General features: G+C 46.0%; 2 protein-coding genes across 3 annotated transcripts in view; one reads left to right on the top strand and one right to left on the bottom strand.

Annotated features, from left to right (window-relative positions):
- Window positions 1-7,090, bottom strand: part of LOC123756127 (ras-related protein Rab-7L1) — a 45,784-nt gene extending 38,694 nt beyond the window's left edge. Inside the window, exon 1 of one of the 2 annotated variants that reach the window (XM_045739161.2) lies at window positions 6,617-7,090. In XM_045739161.2, the coding sequence (XP_045595117.1) occupies window positions 6,617-7,061 (445 nt within the window). In that variant the 5' untranslated portion in view covers window positions 7,062-7,090. Of the gene's footprint in view, window positions 1-1,484; window positions 3,027-6,616 lie in introns of those variants that run through there. The other variant, XM_069336505.1, reaches the window with a different exon arrangement.
- Window positions 1-17,100, top strand: part of LOC123756126 (ankyrin repeat and BTB/POZ domain-containing protein 1) — a 44,636-nt gene that overhangs the window by 14,601 nt on the left and 12,935 nt on the right. Inside the window, exons 6-8 of the mRNA XM_045739160.2 lie at window positions 11,028-11,260; window positions 12,441-12,611; window positions 14,006-14,206. Of these exons, the coding sequence (XP_045595116.1) occupies window positions 11,028-11,260; window positions 12,441-12,611; window positions 14,006-14,206 (605 nt within the window). The remainder of the gene's footprint in view (window positions 1-11,027; window positions 11,261-12,440; window positions 12,612-14,005; window positions 14,207-17,100) is intronic.

The raw sequence follows: 17,100 nt of genomic DNA, 5'->3' as shown, positions 1-17,100 counted from the left end.
ATTCATTAGTTAGGATTATGCACTCAGGCCGGTGTTCATGACGTCATGTAGAGGTTGGGGATGGTGTCATCTGGTGGGATTGTGTAGACATCTGACAACCACAGAAGGTGGTAGTCAGAGGAAAAGAGCTAATACCCACAACAGCTAGGTCGAGGGTTATGTCGTCTTAGAGTTTCCCGAGGAACAGTGCAGCTGATAAAGCACCTACTGAACCAGTGATACAACCTGCATATTTCCGTGTTCATACCCACTCGCTGATCTTACTCTCATACACAAACTTTCACACAGGTATCAGAAGAGGTTCAGCCAAAAGTTGAACCTGCCATGCTGAGATTGTCATTACATACCACCATAACACCACAGAAATGCTCACAAACCTGATGCCAATAGTCACAACTTAGCCAATTTCCTGTGTTTAGTATTATTATAATAAAATCATATGTACAAAATCAACAGTGTGTGTCCTTTCACCACATAGATGCCAAAGTGCACATTAACAAGAGAAGAGTATTGTTCAGTACACTTTTAGTAAATAATTTAAAAATTATTCCTTTGATGCAACTTGAGATTAGTGGAAATAGCCGATTTCTACAGAAACCTTAAGCATGGCCGGGAGCCGGTCGGCCGAGCAGACAGCACGCTGGACTTGTGATTCTGTGGTCCTGGGTTCGATTCCAGGCGCCGGCGAGAAACAATGGGCAGAGTTTCTTTCACCCTATGCCCCTGTTACCTAGCAGTAAAATAGGTACCTGGGTGTTAGTCAGCTGTCACGGGCTGCTTCCTGGGGGTGGAGGCCTGGTCGAGGACCGGGCTGCGGGAACACTAAAAAGTCCTGAAATCATCTCAAGATAACCTCAAGATGGCAACAAGTCAAGAGGAAATCATCGTAATCAGGTCAGGTTTTGCCAATAGCATCTTGTCGCCCACCTCTCTGGGATTTGATTTACCGAGACCTATTCCACTGGACGTTCACTGTACAGCTATTGTATCTTACGCTTTCGTTATTTATCTACTCATTGTTTAAGTTGCGGGTATAGTTTAGTAATTACTGAGTGACAAGAGAAACAACATTTTTTTCATGACTTTGTTTTTGTCTGTCTGTCTGTCTGTCTGTGTCTGTCTGTCTGTCTGTCTGTGTCTGTCTGTCTGTCTGTCTGTCTGTCTGTCTGTCTGTCTGTCTGTCTGTCTGTCTGTCTGTCTGTCTGTCTGTCTGTCTGTCTGTCTCTCTGTCTCTCTGTCTCTTCTCTCTCCCCCCTCTCTCCCCCCTCCCCCTTCCCACCTCCCTCCCTCCCTCCCCCTCTCCTTCCTCACTTCACCTCCCTCTCCCCCACCTCCCTCCTTCGAGTCGGTCAGTCAGGAACTATATGGTTCTTGACAAGCCGCCGGCCTCCAGTCCCCGTCGAGGAGATGGTTGCCCTTAGGTAAATTCAGGTATAACTAGTGCACATCCCCCCCCCCATCCCATCCCCCTTTGTTTTACTCACTTGGCGTGTTGATCTGTCCATCTTTGGTGTCTGAGATCATGTTGGCGCCCACCACATTTTGGCGGGAAGGTGTGGTGCAGGACCAGGGTCTGGAACCCTTGCTGTTCCTGCGGTGTAGACCGTCAAGGCTGGCTGACACTGTACCAGGTGTGTGGGGTTACCGACGTGACCACCACATCACTCTCTCAGGCTGCTGACAAGCTCGCTAGATGTCTGGAGCTCAACAATACCTTACAATACGTTTCTGACTGGTGGTTCCCTAGCGGCCGATGACATCATCGTTGTGGGCACAGTCTCTTTTTTTTTTCCTTCTCCCGCTGTTACTCACAGAATATGAGGGGCGCAGTTCACTACCGCTCACAGAATATGAGGGGCGCAGTTCACTACCGCTCACAGAATATGAGGGGCGCAGTTCACTACCGCTCACAGAATGAGGGGCGCAGTTCACTACCGCTCACAGAATATGAGGGGCGCAGTTCACTACCACTCACAGAATATGAGGGGCGCAGTTCACTACCGCTTACAGAATATGAGGGGCGCAGTTCACTACCGCTCACAGAATATGAGGTACACAGTTCACTACCACTCACAGAATGAGGTACACAGTTCACCAACACTCCAGAATATGAGGTACACAGTTCACTACCGCTCACAGAATATGAGGTACACAGTTCACTACCACTCACAGAATGAGGTACACAGTTCACCAACACTCCAGAATATGAGGTACACAGTTCACTACCGCTGACAGAACGCGAGGAACACAGTACACCGCTCACAAAATGAGCACATGGACATATAAAACACACGAATTCGTTAACAGATTCTATAATAATCTGACTATTTCATCTGCACATAATTTTGGCTGCCAAAAATCATGGCATAGATTAAATTAAATATTCCGCGAGTGGTCCATTGATTATCCGGCTAGTAAATAGTGGCACTCTTACCACTGGTGAGTAAATATTTACAAAGGCATTTGGAAACTGTTTTTCTTCAGTGGAATATGTCACCAGTATGTAAACAGAATGATGGTGGCACACTTGAGATGGATTGGCTCCTTGTCACTCCTTGCCAGCAGCCCCAGGCTCCTTGTCTGCTTGTCAGCAGCCTCTGGCTCCTTGCCAGCAGCTTCTGGCTCCTTGTCAGCAGCCCCAGGCTCCTTGTCTGCAGCCCCTGGCTCCTTGTCTGTTTGTCAGCAACCCCTGGCGCCTTGTCAGCAGCTTCTGGCTCCTTGTCAGCAGCCCCTGGCTCCTTGTCTGCAGCCCCTGGCTCCTTGTCAGCAGCCCCTGGCTCCTTGTCTGCAGCCCCTGGCTCCTTGTCTGCAGCCCCTGGCTCCTTGTCAGCAGCCCCTGGCTCCTTGTCAGCAGCCCCTGGCTCCTTGTCAGCAGCCCCTGGCTCCTTGTCACTCCTTGTCAGACAAGAGAAATGTGTTCGAAATGGCTTTCTCGCGACACAATACACCCGGGCGAGTCGCGGCTGGTGATAGTGGTATTGGAGTGTGTGTGTGCGCGGTGCGTGAGATGGGGTGTGTGGTGGGTGTTGGCGGTGGGGCCAGTGGAGTCTAGCAGCAGTGGGAGGAACAGGAGGAGGGTCGTCATGGGTTGAGGTAGACGATTATGCAACCATGCAAGTGCTCGTCCCCCCTCCATGACCCGCCACACAAGCTGCCTCACCCCCCGGGTAAAGTATGGCCGGGGTGGGTTGGGCAGGAATTCCATTGCAAGGTGGACTAGCAATTTCGAGTGATCCGGTCTGATAGGTGACCATTAGACTTTAACCCAGGCAAAATGCAAGGTTTTGAGGATGGGAGATGGAACAGGAAGACCTTCACATACAGTGTTAGATGAAGGGAAGGCAACTTCCAACTTCTGAAAGAGAGAGAGACTTAGTAGTGGACACAACTGGAGACCTACCAGCTGAGGCAGACATCAGCAGGATAACACCAGGGGCAGACATCGGCAGGATAACAGCAGAGGCAGACATCGGCAGGATAACAGCAGAGGCAGACATCAGCAGGATAACAACAGAGGTAAACATCAGCAGGATAACAGCAGAGGCACACATGAGCAGGATAACAGCAGAGGCAGACATCAGCAGGATAACAGCAGAGGCAGACATCAGCAGGATAACAGCAGAGGCAGACATCAGCAGGATAACAGCAGAGGCAGACATCAGCAGGATAACAGCAGAGGCAGACATCAGCAGGATAACAGCAGAGGCACACATGAGCAGGATAACACCAGAGGCAGACATCAGCAGGATAACAGCAGAGGCAGACATCAGCAGGATAACAGCAGAGGCAGACATCAGCAGGATAACAGCAGAGGCAGACATCAGCAGGATAACACCAGAGGCAGACATCAGCAGGATAACAGCAGAGGCAGACATCAGCAGGATAACAGCAGAGGCAGACATCAGCAGGATAACACCAGAGGCACACATGAGCAGGATAACAGCAGAGGCAGACATCAGCAGGATAACAGCAGAGGCACACATCAGCAGGATAACAGCAGAGGCAGACATCAGCAGACATCAGCAGGATAACAGCAGAGGCACACATCAGCAGGATAACAGCAGAGGCAGACATCAGCAGGATAACAGCAGAGGCAGACATCAGCAGGATAACAGCAGAGGCAGACATCAGCAGGATAACAGCAGAGGCAGACATCAGCAGGATAACACCAGAGGCACACATGAGCAGGATAACAGCAGAGGCAGACATCAGCAGGATAACAGCAGAGGCACACATCAGCAGGATAACAGCAGAGGCAGACATCAGCAGGATAACAGCAGAGGCAGACATCAGCAGGATAACAGCAGAGGCACACATCAGCAGGATAACAGCAGAGGCAGACATCAGCAGGATAACAGCAGAGGCAGACATCAGCAGGATAACACCAGAGGCAGACATCAGCAGGATAACACCATTTGGCAGGATAACGAGGGCAGCATATACCACACTGACAAACGTCCCGTTATCCTTCACCAACTTGGACAAAGATCCCTCCCAAGCGCTGTATACAACCTTCGTGAGACCCGTTACTGAGTATGCAGCACCGGCATGGAAACCCCTCCCTAAAGAAACAAACAAAACTAGAAAACATCCAAAAATATGCAACAAGGCTCATGCCTGAGCTAAGGCGATTGGGCTTCACTACACTGAAGGAAAGGAGGAGTATGGCAGACATGATAACGACATAGAAGATACAAGGATTGACAAAGGAGATACAGAAAATGTTCAAATTAAGGAACAGTATAACGAGAGGACATTTCTGGAAACACAGATGAGTCACAGGAGTGCCAGAAAGAACATTTTTGTCTCAAGAGTCGTAAGTCAAACGGATTAGTTGAGGAAAGTTGTTGAAACCAATTCGATACACAGTTTTAAATGTAAATATGATTGTGAAAACGAGAGTCACTGCATTGATTTAATGATGGTTGAAAGGCGGGGCTGAAGAGCAGAGGCTTGACCCCCCAACACCACACACGTGCGTGCGTGCGTGCGTGTGTGTGTGTGTGTGTGTGTGTGTGTGTGTGTGTGTGTGTGTGTGTGTGTGTGTGTGTGTGTGTGTGTGTGTGTGTGTAATAACAATACACTGAACGGGCTTCCCTCCTCTTTTCTTTCTTAACTTTCTCATTTTTTATAGCTTTGTGTGTACTCACCTAGTTGTATTTGCGGGGGTTGAGCTTCGGCCCTTTGGTCCCGCCTCTCAACTGTCAATTAAGTGGTGTACAGCATGCTGAGGCTATTGGGCTCTATCATCATTTGAAACTGTGTATGGAGTCAGCCTCCACCACATCACAGCCTAATGTATTCCATCTGTTAACTACTCTGACACTGAACAAATCTTTCTAACGTCTCTGTGGCTCATTTGGGTACTCAGTCTCCACCTGTGTTCCCTTGTTCGCGTTCCACTCGTGTTAAATTGTTTGTCTTTGTCCACCCTGTCAATTCCTCTGGGAATTTTTAAGGTGGTGATCGTGTCTCCACTAACTCTTCTATCTTCCAGGGACGTGAGGTTTAATTCCCGTACTCTTTTCTCGTAGCTCATACCTCTTAGCTCTGGGATTAGCCTGGTGGCATACCTCTGAATATTCTCTAATTTTGTCTTGTGTTTAACTAGGTATAGACTCCAGGCTGGAGCTGCATCCTCTACGAGTGGTCTGACATATGTGGCAAACAAGGTTCTGAACGATTCCTTACACCAGTTTCAGAAGGCAATTTTTATGTTGGTCAATGTAGCATATGCCGCTGATGATATCCTTTTGATGTGGGCCTCTAGGTACAGGTTCTGTGTGATATCATCCCCCAGATCTTTCTCTCTACTGTGTACTCACCTAGTTTTACTCATCTAGTTGTTGCTTGCGGGGGTTGAGCTCTGGCTCTTTGGTCCCGTCTCTCAACTGTCAATCAACTGATGAGGAATGAATGTGTGTGTGTGTGTGTACTCACCTAATTGTACTTGCGGGGGTTGAGCTCTGGCTCTTTGGTCCCGCCTCTCAACCGTAGAGGCGTGTGTGTGTGTGTGTTCTCACCTAGTTGTACTCACGTAGTTGTGTTTGCGGGGGTTGAGCTCAGGCTCTTTGGTCCCACCTCTCAACCGTCGTGTGTGTGTGTGTGTGTGTGTGTGTGTGTGTGTGTGTGTGTGTGTGTGTGTGTGTGTGTGTGTGTGTGTGTAATTACCTAAGTGTAGTTACAGGATGAGAGCTACGCCCGTGGTGTCCCGTCTTCCCAGCACTCTGTCATATAACGCTTTGACGGTTACACAAGAGACGGGGGAAAAGTGTGTGGTCGCGGGACAGGTTAGACAGGAGCGACGGGATAGTGTGTGCCCGGGCTGTGAGAAATAGGATGCCAAATCGCCTCCGTTTACAATTTTACTGTAACATTATCTTCGACCTCGGCGTTAAGAGTTCCAAAAATACTGACCGCAGATTCGACCTAAAAGAACAACGCATTATAACTATTGTCTTAGACCTCGAGACATCGTAGGTAGACACTGGGTAGGGAATAGTGTCTTAGAAGTGAGTGAGGTTAGGTTAGGTTCATAACACAAAGTGTAGAGTTTCAAAAGAGCGCGAGGGAGGGTCTGAAAGTGTCGAGAAGGAGAAGATACTGGGCCACTTACCACTGCTAAGGTCCGGGACGCTGATAGACTGGTACGAGAGGTCTTGAAATCCCCGACTGAGGTCCTCGGAGCTGCGCCTGTTGACCTCGTACTCGAACTGAGACTCGCGGCGCCCTCCGGGGCCCGCATGCGGCCAGAAAACCAGACGCACGCGGCTTGAATCTGTCTCCTCCTTGGCGCTGGCGCCAGTTTCGCCCCGCGAGTAGCTGCGGCTTAGCGCGGGGCGCACCCGCCGGTGATTACTGCTTGCGGGCAGGTAATTGCCGCTTGCGGTCAAATTGCGGAAGGGGAGGCTGCCGCCACTTGACCTGCGGAAGACGCGCTGGAGATCGAGGGGCGTTTCGCGGACGGTTGCAAGCCGGTCCAGCAGAAGTCCGCTGCTGCCGCATCGCCGATGTCCTTTAATGCCGCCCTGGATGGCGCTGGACCTGACGTTTGCGGTCATCTTCAAATTTTTTCAAATTCAAATTCAAATTTGAATCTTCCTTCTCTACTCGGCGCTACGCCCAGCTAGCTCGGCTACCGTGCCATACTTCCGTTCTTCCTGCTTCACTTGATTCATGTGTGTGTGTCAAAGTACTGTACTCACCTAGTTGTGCTTGCGTAGGGGGGGGGGGGGGGTTTGAGCTCTGGCTCTTTGGTCCCGGCTCTCAACTGTCAATCAACTGATGTACAGGTTCCTGAGCCTACTGGGCTCTATCATATCTACATTTGAAACTGTTTATGGAGTCAGCCTCCACCACATCACTGCCTAATGCATTCCACTTGTCTACTACTCTGACACTGAACAAATTCTTTCTAACGTCTCTGTGGCTCACGTGGGTAATGTGAAGTGGTTTGATGCACCTCGGTGTTCACTTTGTGGCGTGTGTGTGTGCACGAGGTTGCGTGCGTGAAGGTGCTGGCACCCCCAGACAGGCGTGGAGGAAGGCGTGTGTCGCGGGCGTGCCGTGGGTGGAACAGAGGAGCCAGGAGCAGCTGTGTTGAGAGAGGATCCCCTCGAGGTCCAGCCTCAGAACTGTGAAGTGGAAACCGCCCTAGCTTCCCGCCAGCCTATCCCTCCCTCCCTCCCTACCCCCATGTATCACCTGTCACCTGCCCTCTATCCTTCGCTTCACTCATGTTTGTTGTTGTTTTGGATTCAGCTACTTAGAACACAAGTGCCAAAGTAGCACGGGCTATGGTGAGCCCGTAGTGGACTTACCTGGCACAGGAGCGGTGCTGTAACCGTTCACCTAACTGATGACGCATAGCGGGTGGGTCCCATTCTTTCATGGTCTTGTATCCCGCGGTCTTTTCTTGAATAACTTTTCTCTCTCGTGTTACCCCTATACTACGGTAGCTGGCAATATATCTTTACCTAAGTTTGCCTTAGAGCCACTAACACGAGTGGCCTCGACGAGGACAGGAAGCCGGCGGCTTGTTTAAAGTTTTACCTTTGACAAAAGGCAAAATACTATTGATGTATGCCTATCGTATACTGCCTAGGAAACACTGAGGCATCTAGCGGTCGTCATTACCCAGACTACTCGCTGATAAATGAGGATTTAACAGTCTCCGTGGTGTAGTGGTAAGACACTCGCCTGGCGTTCCGCGAGCGCTATGTCATGGGTTCGTATCCTGGCCGGGGAGGATTTACTGGGCGCAATTCCTTAACTGTAGCCTCTGTTTAACGCAACAGTAAAATGTGTACTTGGATGAAAAAACGATTCTTCGCGGCAGGGGATCGTATTCCAGGGACCTGCCCGAAACGCTATGCGTACTAGTGGCTGTACAAGAATGTAACAACTCTTGTATATATCTTAAAAAAAAAAAAAAAAAAAAGGATATGTTGAAGAGTTTCAAGAATAGATTGGATAGGTACTGTATTACATGGGCGGGCCAGTAGTGGGGCGAGGGGATAGATATCAACAAGACCTGCCAAGTTTGGGCCAATAGCCTACTGCAGTGACCCACGAAGTGAAATGTTACTATACCTTATGGATCTCGGCTTTAGGCACTTCAGTGCTGAGGTCTGACTCTCCAGATTGTCACCGTAATAAAAAAAAAGAGGCTTTGATTCCTTAAGACTATTTGCCATCATGCAAGCCATGATGAAACACAATTGCAAAAAGGATTGCATTTATTAGATTATTTTGTTGGCTTCTTTGCACCTCTTCTTGCTTTAGTACTGTGGTGCTGGTACAGCAGGTGTGGGACATTGTACGAGGTACCACAGCAGGTGTGGGACATTGTACGAGGTACCACAGCAGGTGTGGGACATTGTACGAGGTACCACAGCAGGTGTGGGACATTGTACGAGGTACCACAGCAGGTGTGGGACATTGTATAAGGTACCACAGCAGGTGTGGGACATTGTACGAGGTACCACAGCAGGTGTGGGACATTGTACAAGGTACCACAGCAGGTGTGGAACACTAATGGGGCACCACAGCAGGTGTGGGACACTGTAATGGAGCACCACAGCAGGTGTGGGACACTGCATGAGGCACCACAGCAGGTATGGGACACTGTATGAAGCACCAAAGCAGGTGTGGGACACTGCATGAAGCACCAAAGCAGGTGTGGGACACTGCATGAAGCACCAAAGCAGGTGTGGGACACTGCATGAGGCATTGCAGCAGGTGTGGAACACTGCATGAGGCACCACAGCAGGTGTGGGATATTGTACAAGGCACCACAGCAAGTGTGGGACACTAATCTGGCACCACAGCTGGTGTGGGACACTAATGGGGCACCACAGCAGGTGTGGGACATTGTACGAGGCAACACAGCAGGTGTGGGACACTAATCGGGCACCACAGCAGATGTGGGACATTGTACGAGGTACCACAGCAGGTGTGGAACACTAATGGGGCACCACAGCAGATGTGGAACACTAATGGGGCACCACAGCAGGTGTGGGACACTGTAATGGGGCACCACAGCAGGTGTGAGACACTGCATGAGGCACCAAAGCAGGTGTGGGACATTGTACAAGGCACCACAACAGGTGTGGCACCCAGGACATCACAAATAGTTCTGTGAACCAGCCTATCATGAAATGGTGTCCTATTAAGATATCACGTGGTAAATGAGGATGCTATTATTTATTTTATTTATTTTTATTTATAAGAGTTCTTACATTGTTGTACAGCCACCAGCACGCATAGCATTTTGGGCAAGTCCTTCCTTAATCCTATGTTCCCTAAAATACGACTGTAGCGAGTATATTATCCCAATAATATACTCGCTCCAAATAGTGTTAATATTCCTGTCAACCTTTGGAGATGAATGAGGTGAGGCGTTGCCCGGGCAACACGGTGAGGTGTTGCCCGAGCAATATAAGCAGCAAGAATAGCAAACATTAACTAGTCTACTTTCAAGTGTGGTCTAGAGCAGACACTTGCGAGATACTGTACCGACGCTCAGTGCGCTCAACTCACACCAAAGTATCACCGGTGTACTTCTGTATATTCGACCAAATATATATATAGTATCTTAGTGTCTGTGTTTATTTGTCACCATACTTTACGTAACAATAGAACCGTTACATTGGTGACCCCGGAGTGACTGTAGAGGGCGTCGAACAGCGTCGACTCTTACAAACACGTGTTCAGTTGTGTGGAGCTCATGAGGCACATATGTAGCACGAGTTGTCGGTTGGCGTGGTGGTGTAGGCCGAATGTTTGTCATGGCCGCCCGTAATTTCTGGACAAAAGTGGGGTCTGGGGGTGTGATAAATGGCGTTGGGGTTAAGACGATCGATGGAGATGTTTACCCGCTGTCCTCGGCGTTCAATGGTGAAGAACTTCGGTGTTCGAGAAACCACTTTAAATGGTCCTTCGTAAGGTGACTCTGTGCGACCTCCCACCCTACGACCCCAGTTAGATGACATCAGCGAAGAGGAGGAAGTTAACTTTGATGGTTATGTAACGCGAGCAGGGCGTACAATTCACCGACCAGCTAAGTTCCTTGACTAGTTAATGATTGATTGACTAGTTAGACTAGTTAATGTTTGCTATTCTTGCTGCTTATATTGCTCGGGCAACACCTCACCGTGTTGCCCGGGCAACGCCTCACCTCATTCATCTCCAAAGGTTGACAGGAATATTAACACTATATTTGGAGCGAGTATATTATTGGGATAATATACTCGCTACACGACCTGCCAAATTGTTTAGCAACTAGGTACCCATTTTACTGTTGGGTTAAATAGAGGCTACTGTTAAGGATTTGCGCCTGGTAAATGCTCCCCAGCTAAGATACGAATCCAGAACAAAATGCTCGCAAAACGCCAGGCAAGTGATTTACCACTACACCACAGGTACTGATTAGTGCTGTCATTCTATTGCTATCAGAGAAATCTGTATTATGTCAAGTTCAAATTTGTCCATTTGAGCATTTTTTTCATGTCACATTTATTTTCCAGAAATGGAGAAGCATGGGTTGGTAAAGGTGACGACCGTGGTGGTCGAGCCAGGCTCGTCGGAGGGCATGGGGTCGGAGAGCGTAGGAGCTGACCTGCGGGAGCTGACCCAAGCCACACTGCCTCCGCACCTGCGCTTCTGGCCCACAGAGATGCCCTTCTGTAACACTCAGGACCAGCCGCCCTTCGCTGACGTGTGCTTCATGGTTGAAGGTTACCCATTTATGTGTCACAAGGTGAAGAATCTTCAACTTTGCATTGATTAGTTAGAATGGAATTATATTTTCCTAATTAAGATGAATTGATTTGTTAACAAAATGACCTGTTTAAATTGATAAGTATTGGGTAGATGATGGGGAGTAGTTGGGGTTATGTGTAGCAGAGAGGAACTCTGGGGAACATATTGCATGTGACAGTCTTCAAATATTATATTGTGTCCCCCTTGTCAGGGACAGGAAGCCTGTTAGGCTTATCTGGGTCCCCTTAGGCTAATTACTGAACTTTCCCAGGATGCAATCCAAAGCAGTTGCCTGACTCCTGGGTACCTATTTACTGCTAGGTTAACAGAGGCATTAGGTGAAAGGAAATGTACCCAGACATATCTGGTAGTGCTAATAAGAAACCTGGACATTTCAGTTGTGACCTGGCTGTGCTAATGATTGCACAACAAGACTCCTTGTATACAGTATATGATAAATATTCTGTGTATGCAGATCATCCTCTCGCATATCCCTTGCAGTCCCAAAACATGATGAAGTCGTAGACCTTGAAGGATTTAGCACTTGTTGATGGCAGTGTGGTAACACATTCGCCACGCAACATTCAAGCAATTTGGTCCGGGTTCGAGTCCTGGCCAGGATGGATTGTCTGGGTGTCAATCTTTAATTGTTTGCCCCTGTTCGTGCAGCAATAATTGGGTGCCTAGTTGTTAATCAATTGCTGGGTTGTGTTCCAAGGAAAATTAATAGGGCTACGGCTTACCTCTATTAATGTTCACCTTATCTAGAGTGTTTCTGTTGAGTCACTTCTAAATACTGCCACAACTTATACTTAAACCTTGAGCCTGCCACTACTTATACTTAAGCCTTCAGCCCTGGCGTCTTCAACACCAAACTGCCTATTGGTCACTAAACTATAAATGTGATGAGGACCCAAAGATGAATCCCTTAAAGTGCTTCATTTTGCAATAAGGAGATTCCTACGACCAATTTGAATCAGGACCAGGTGGAGCAAATCTGAGGAGGGACCCATAGGACCCTTACTCAACTGTGTGGCCTGGCCCCTGTATGTTTGCTCTCGTCTTTGCTGATTCTGACCATGTGTGTGCTATGTGTGACTTTGAAAATCAATATAAACTCTTTTTGCAGCTTTAAACAGTAATATTATTCTTGTCATATTAATGATTTTCTTTGACAGATGTTCTTTTGTCCGCGGAGTGAATACTTCAAAGCATTGCTGCGAGATCATTTTAATGAAACTGAGTGGAGGGATTCATCAGATTCACGCATCCCGGTAGTCACCCTCCACAACATCTCGGCTGAAGTGTTTGCCATTCTTGTGCATTACCTCTACTGTAATCAGACAATTGTGAGTGATAAGCTGAATCAGACTTTGTGTAACATACTAGTAGTTGTTTATATCTGAACAGTTAAATTCAAGATGATGTATATTAAAGTCATGAAATGTACCTCAGAAAATTACTGGGGTAGTTGTAAAAACCTTTCACTTACCAGTTGCTAAGATTGTAAAATCATATTTCTCGGATTTTTGAGTACTGTACACTGCTGTTTAGTGTATGGTACTCAAATAACAACATTACAGAATCTGTGAATACAGTATATGTAATGTTTCAATGCCGTTTTCACTACTTATGTTCTTAAGCTGATTACAATATTTTCTGGGAGATCCCTTTGAGTACCATATTGAGCTTTAGCACTGGTATTGTCAAGTTTTAAGAAATTTCACAATGCCTTTGAGACACTTCTTGACCTGCCAGAAGCCAGAACAAGAATCTGACACTCTCTCTGAGGTGAGGGATGCCTGGGAGATTATTATTGTCCCCAAAAGTAAGGAAAAATTCAGTGATAATTTAAATGAAATGTTTCTTTCTAGTCAGACCACTTGTGAATGGTAGAGCGATGGTCTCACCCTTTGCAGGTTAGCATTCAATCCCTGACTATCCAAGTAGTGGGGCACCATTCCTTCCCTACATCTATTCCAAATCTTTATCCTCATCTCTTCCAAGTACTAAATAGTCATAATGGCTTATCACTTTCTCCTGATAATTAGCTTTCTGGTGCACCACTTATTAGCTCTTCATGTCTGCTCTGTTCCCCTAGGAGTTGGCAGGTTATTTCTTAGTGTGGCTTGTAAATATATCCGCTGGTTGGCAGAGATCCTGCTGGCTCCTTACCTTGCGATGATTTCTGAGCTCAACGTCCCCACGGCCCGGTGTGGCTCACCTGGATCTGTGACAAGGCCAGGTTCTGGATCTGTGTAAGGGCCAGGTTCTGACTCTAGTCCCTGGTAGGCTTCATGGCTACCGAATAGAAACCTAATAGTCGGGAGTCATCTCAGTTTCAAGGAGGCACTGGGGCTCATCCAGAAAGAAGAGTTTTATTACATTCAACACCATTATTTTTTTATTGATCACAAGAATTAAAGTTTTGAAAATGATAATTATTTTGGTTAAACAAATTTTGCTTTGTTAACAAGCTATTCATGGTGTAACTACAGTATTTTAATCATTTAGCTGCATAGGTAGATGTAAGACTATCATTTATTTTCCTATTACAGTAGTTTATGCAGATGAATTATCGAATAGATAACCATATATTAATCTCGTATGAAATTCAGTACAGAGGTTGTGTGTTGACAAAATGAAGAGGAATGATTATTTAACACTGTAGTGCAGAAAGTGATATTAATTATAAAGTGATATTCTCTGAGTAAATTCATCATCTAGTCTCAAATGCTTACAGGTGAACATGGAGAATGCAATGGATGTTATGGTGGCAGCAGATATGCTACTGGTCCCAGGATTAAAGCGTCAGTGTGGCATTTACCTGAGCACTCAACTCAACACCGACAATGTCATTACCATTCTCCGCTTGTCACGTATGTTCCAGCTGCCGCGGCTGGAAGATCAATGTGTGGCCTTTATGGCCAAAAATCTGGATCAGGTGTAGTATTATGTACCATTTGTTGAAAGCATTGTTTGTATGTTGCATTCTCTCACTGCTTTGCCAAAACTTTGAGCATATTAGTGGCTTTAGGCATAGTATATACTAGCTCTATTTAGAAATCCAACATTCTGCTTGTAAGTCAATATGTATATATGTATGTATTTCTACCTAAATAAACTATTAGGTATTTATTTATTGAAATTTGGCATTTATTTACTGTTTGTTTTCCATCAGTTTAGATACATGTTTTTTCTCCCTGTAGGTCTGAATAACTAGCCTGGTTAAAGTATTCAGTCTAATTTTTGAATATCATGATATTGTTCACTGACCCAAAAAGGCCTAGCTTCTCTTGTTATATAACTAGAGGCACGAAATGCAAGGGGCACACCTAACCTTCAATGTACGTTCGCTTGATCGAATATACATTCGCTTGATCGTAAGAGCCAACTTCATTGCTCATTGTTTAAAGTATGGTAAACTCATTTAAGTGTGATTGCCCTCAGCATGCCAGAAATTATCAGCAACAAATTTAGACCATCCTGTATATATATGTTGCTAAAACTACTGTACAGCTAATGTATTGAACTAGGCTTCTATAAGTTATAATCTCAGGAGGAAACACAGCAAAATGCTCAGTGGGAAGAAATTAAAGCTTACTCATTCTGTATGTAGAAAGTACTCTCCCAAAGAACATGATCATGATCGAGCACAAAATAACTCAGACTGCTATTGAAATAAAGAGAAATAATGAACAAAAATTTCATTGCTAACTCTGAAAATTAAATGATGCTAGGGTTAAGGCAGGCAATTAGTAATACAGTATGCTGTATTTGGTGAGTACAAAATGCTTTTTGTTATTCCATATTTGGAAAGGTGCAGATGAAGTATTCATGCTGGTTGATGTATTCTTAATCGGGTTTACCTGAATTTAGTTGAGGGCCACTAATACTAGTAGCCTTGATGAGGACAGAAAGCCGACGGCTTGTCAATGGTCCCCCCATTTGCTCTGATGATCTTTTCCAGCTATATTTTAAAACCCAGCAAAGATTTGGCATGTATGGCTACAACAGGTAGGCAGTTCCACGGGTTCCAACACAACCACATAGCCGTATGCCAGGCCTTGGGAACCTGGAATGGGGCTGCTTAAGTGGAGCACCTAAACTCCCTCACCACTCGCACTTTTACAAACAGTGTCTTGTGAAAGACATTTGTAGGGGTATAAATGTAATATCATTGGCTGTACTGTACTGATGTATTTCCCTTTGCTGGTAACAGCTTACCAAGCAGCATCTGCTTCATGGAATTGGGCATCCCATTCTTCTTTTCTGTGTCCCAGGTCAGAATTAGTCAGCCTAGAATTAAAGCCCTTGCTCTTTTCTGGATGAAGTGAATGGTGGCTCCCTGTTTCTAGCCGCACTGGGATTGCTCCACACGTATCAGTTACATCAGCCCTAGGAAGTCTTCATAGTCTACCGGAGACCAAAGGCCAAAACCTAGCCCGCTTACAGAGGTGCAGGGAACAGGTGGAGTCTAGATCACCCTCAAAGAAGAAACGCCCAGAGAAATGAAGTGAAACAAAACAGACAACTGTAAGGTGCACAGAAGGTACACAAACAAAGCAGCAAATGATTCTGCAAACATCTATCTTGTATCCTCAGGCTACCTATGTATCTTTTGGAGGGCTAGAGTCTGGATTTGGTTCCCTGGTGGAACTCATGATTCATTAGCTCCTGGTGGGGCACCTTAGGCTTAGAGGTCAACCTGCTCACTTGAATAATACATCGCTTTTTGACATCAAAATCCCCAACGGACAAATTATAACATACTATAAATCGTAGCGGCTTGCAAACATTCACGTTTTCTATACGTGGGTCCATCAATTCTGTTAGGTTAGATTAACACTTTTGCGCTATCTGGACGCGCCGGCGCGTTCGGTTTCGTCTAACGTAAACGCATAGTGGACATAAAGTTATGTCAACTTTTAAAATATTTGTATAAAATTCAATTTTTATCCGATTTACTTTGGGTTTGTTTCAAACTGCGCGCTATGAGGCTCTCTTTCTCACCACTAGGCTGCATGGTACAATAAGTTCATGAAAGGTGTGGATAACTTCGATCAAATGATATTTTGTCCCAAACGGGTTGCAGGTGGGTGACTTTAGCCGTTTATACTGGTAATTCTTCCCCCATATCATGTATTATATGCATATGTCTGTTTAGGGAATTTTATTCCGATCAATATACAACCAAAAATAACTGTGTGCAACAAGTATAATCTTGACAAACATAACAAAAGTAAAAATATTTCGTGTGTGTTTGACGCTCACTGATATGTTCCAGCGTTGTTTTATATTTGTCGCTATTCTAACTTACGCTTTGTTGATATGTTTTATCTATGGGCACATAGAACATTCTATTGCGAACACATTGACATAAAAATGAATGACGTACATAGAAAATTAATGTCATGAGAGTGAAATAAGTATAAACTTTCAAAGCGCCGTGCGTCGTCCCGTCACCGATACCGGGTAACAATTTCACCACTTCCCACACTCTTGCGGGCGGGCTGCATCATTATTCTACGCTTATATTCATATCACCGTGTTGGGAATTTCATTGCGAGTCCATTGACACCAAAATTAACGCTGTAGAACAAGTGTGGAGGTGATTACAATCCCAAGAGTAAAAACATTTTGTTGCTGATGGGCGCTCACGGCGAGTCATCTACGTAGTTATTTATTTGGTGCTGGTATCCCTATATGTTTCGTGACTTATTTTACTAATGTTCTTCTAGAGAATTTTATTGCGAACACGTTGGTACCAAAATGAAATACGTAGCATGAGAACTAAGGTCAGAAGAGTAAAAAGAGTATACACATTTTTGTTTTTAC

Source organism: Procambarus clarkii, chromosome 36, assembly GCF_040958095.1.
Source record: "Procambarus clarkii isolate CNS0578487 chromosome 36, FALCON_Pclarkii_2.0, whole genome shotgun sequence".
In the NCBI taxonomy this organism is placed as follows: domain Eukaryota; kingdom Metazoa; phylum Arthropoda; class Malacostraca; order Decapoda; family Cambaridae; genus Procambarus; species Procambarus clarkii.
Note: the sequence above shows the minus strand (reverse complement) of the source record. Positions and strands in the feature narration are given on the sequence as shown.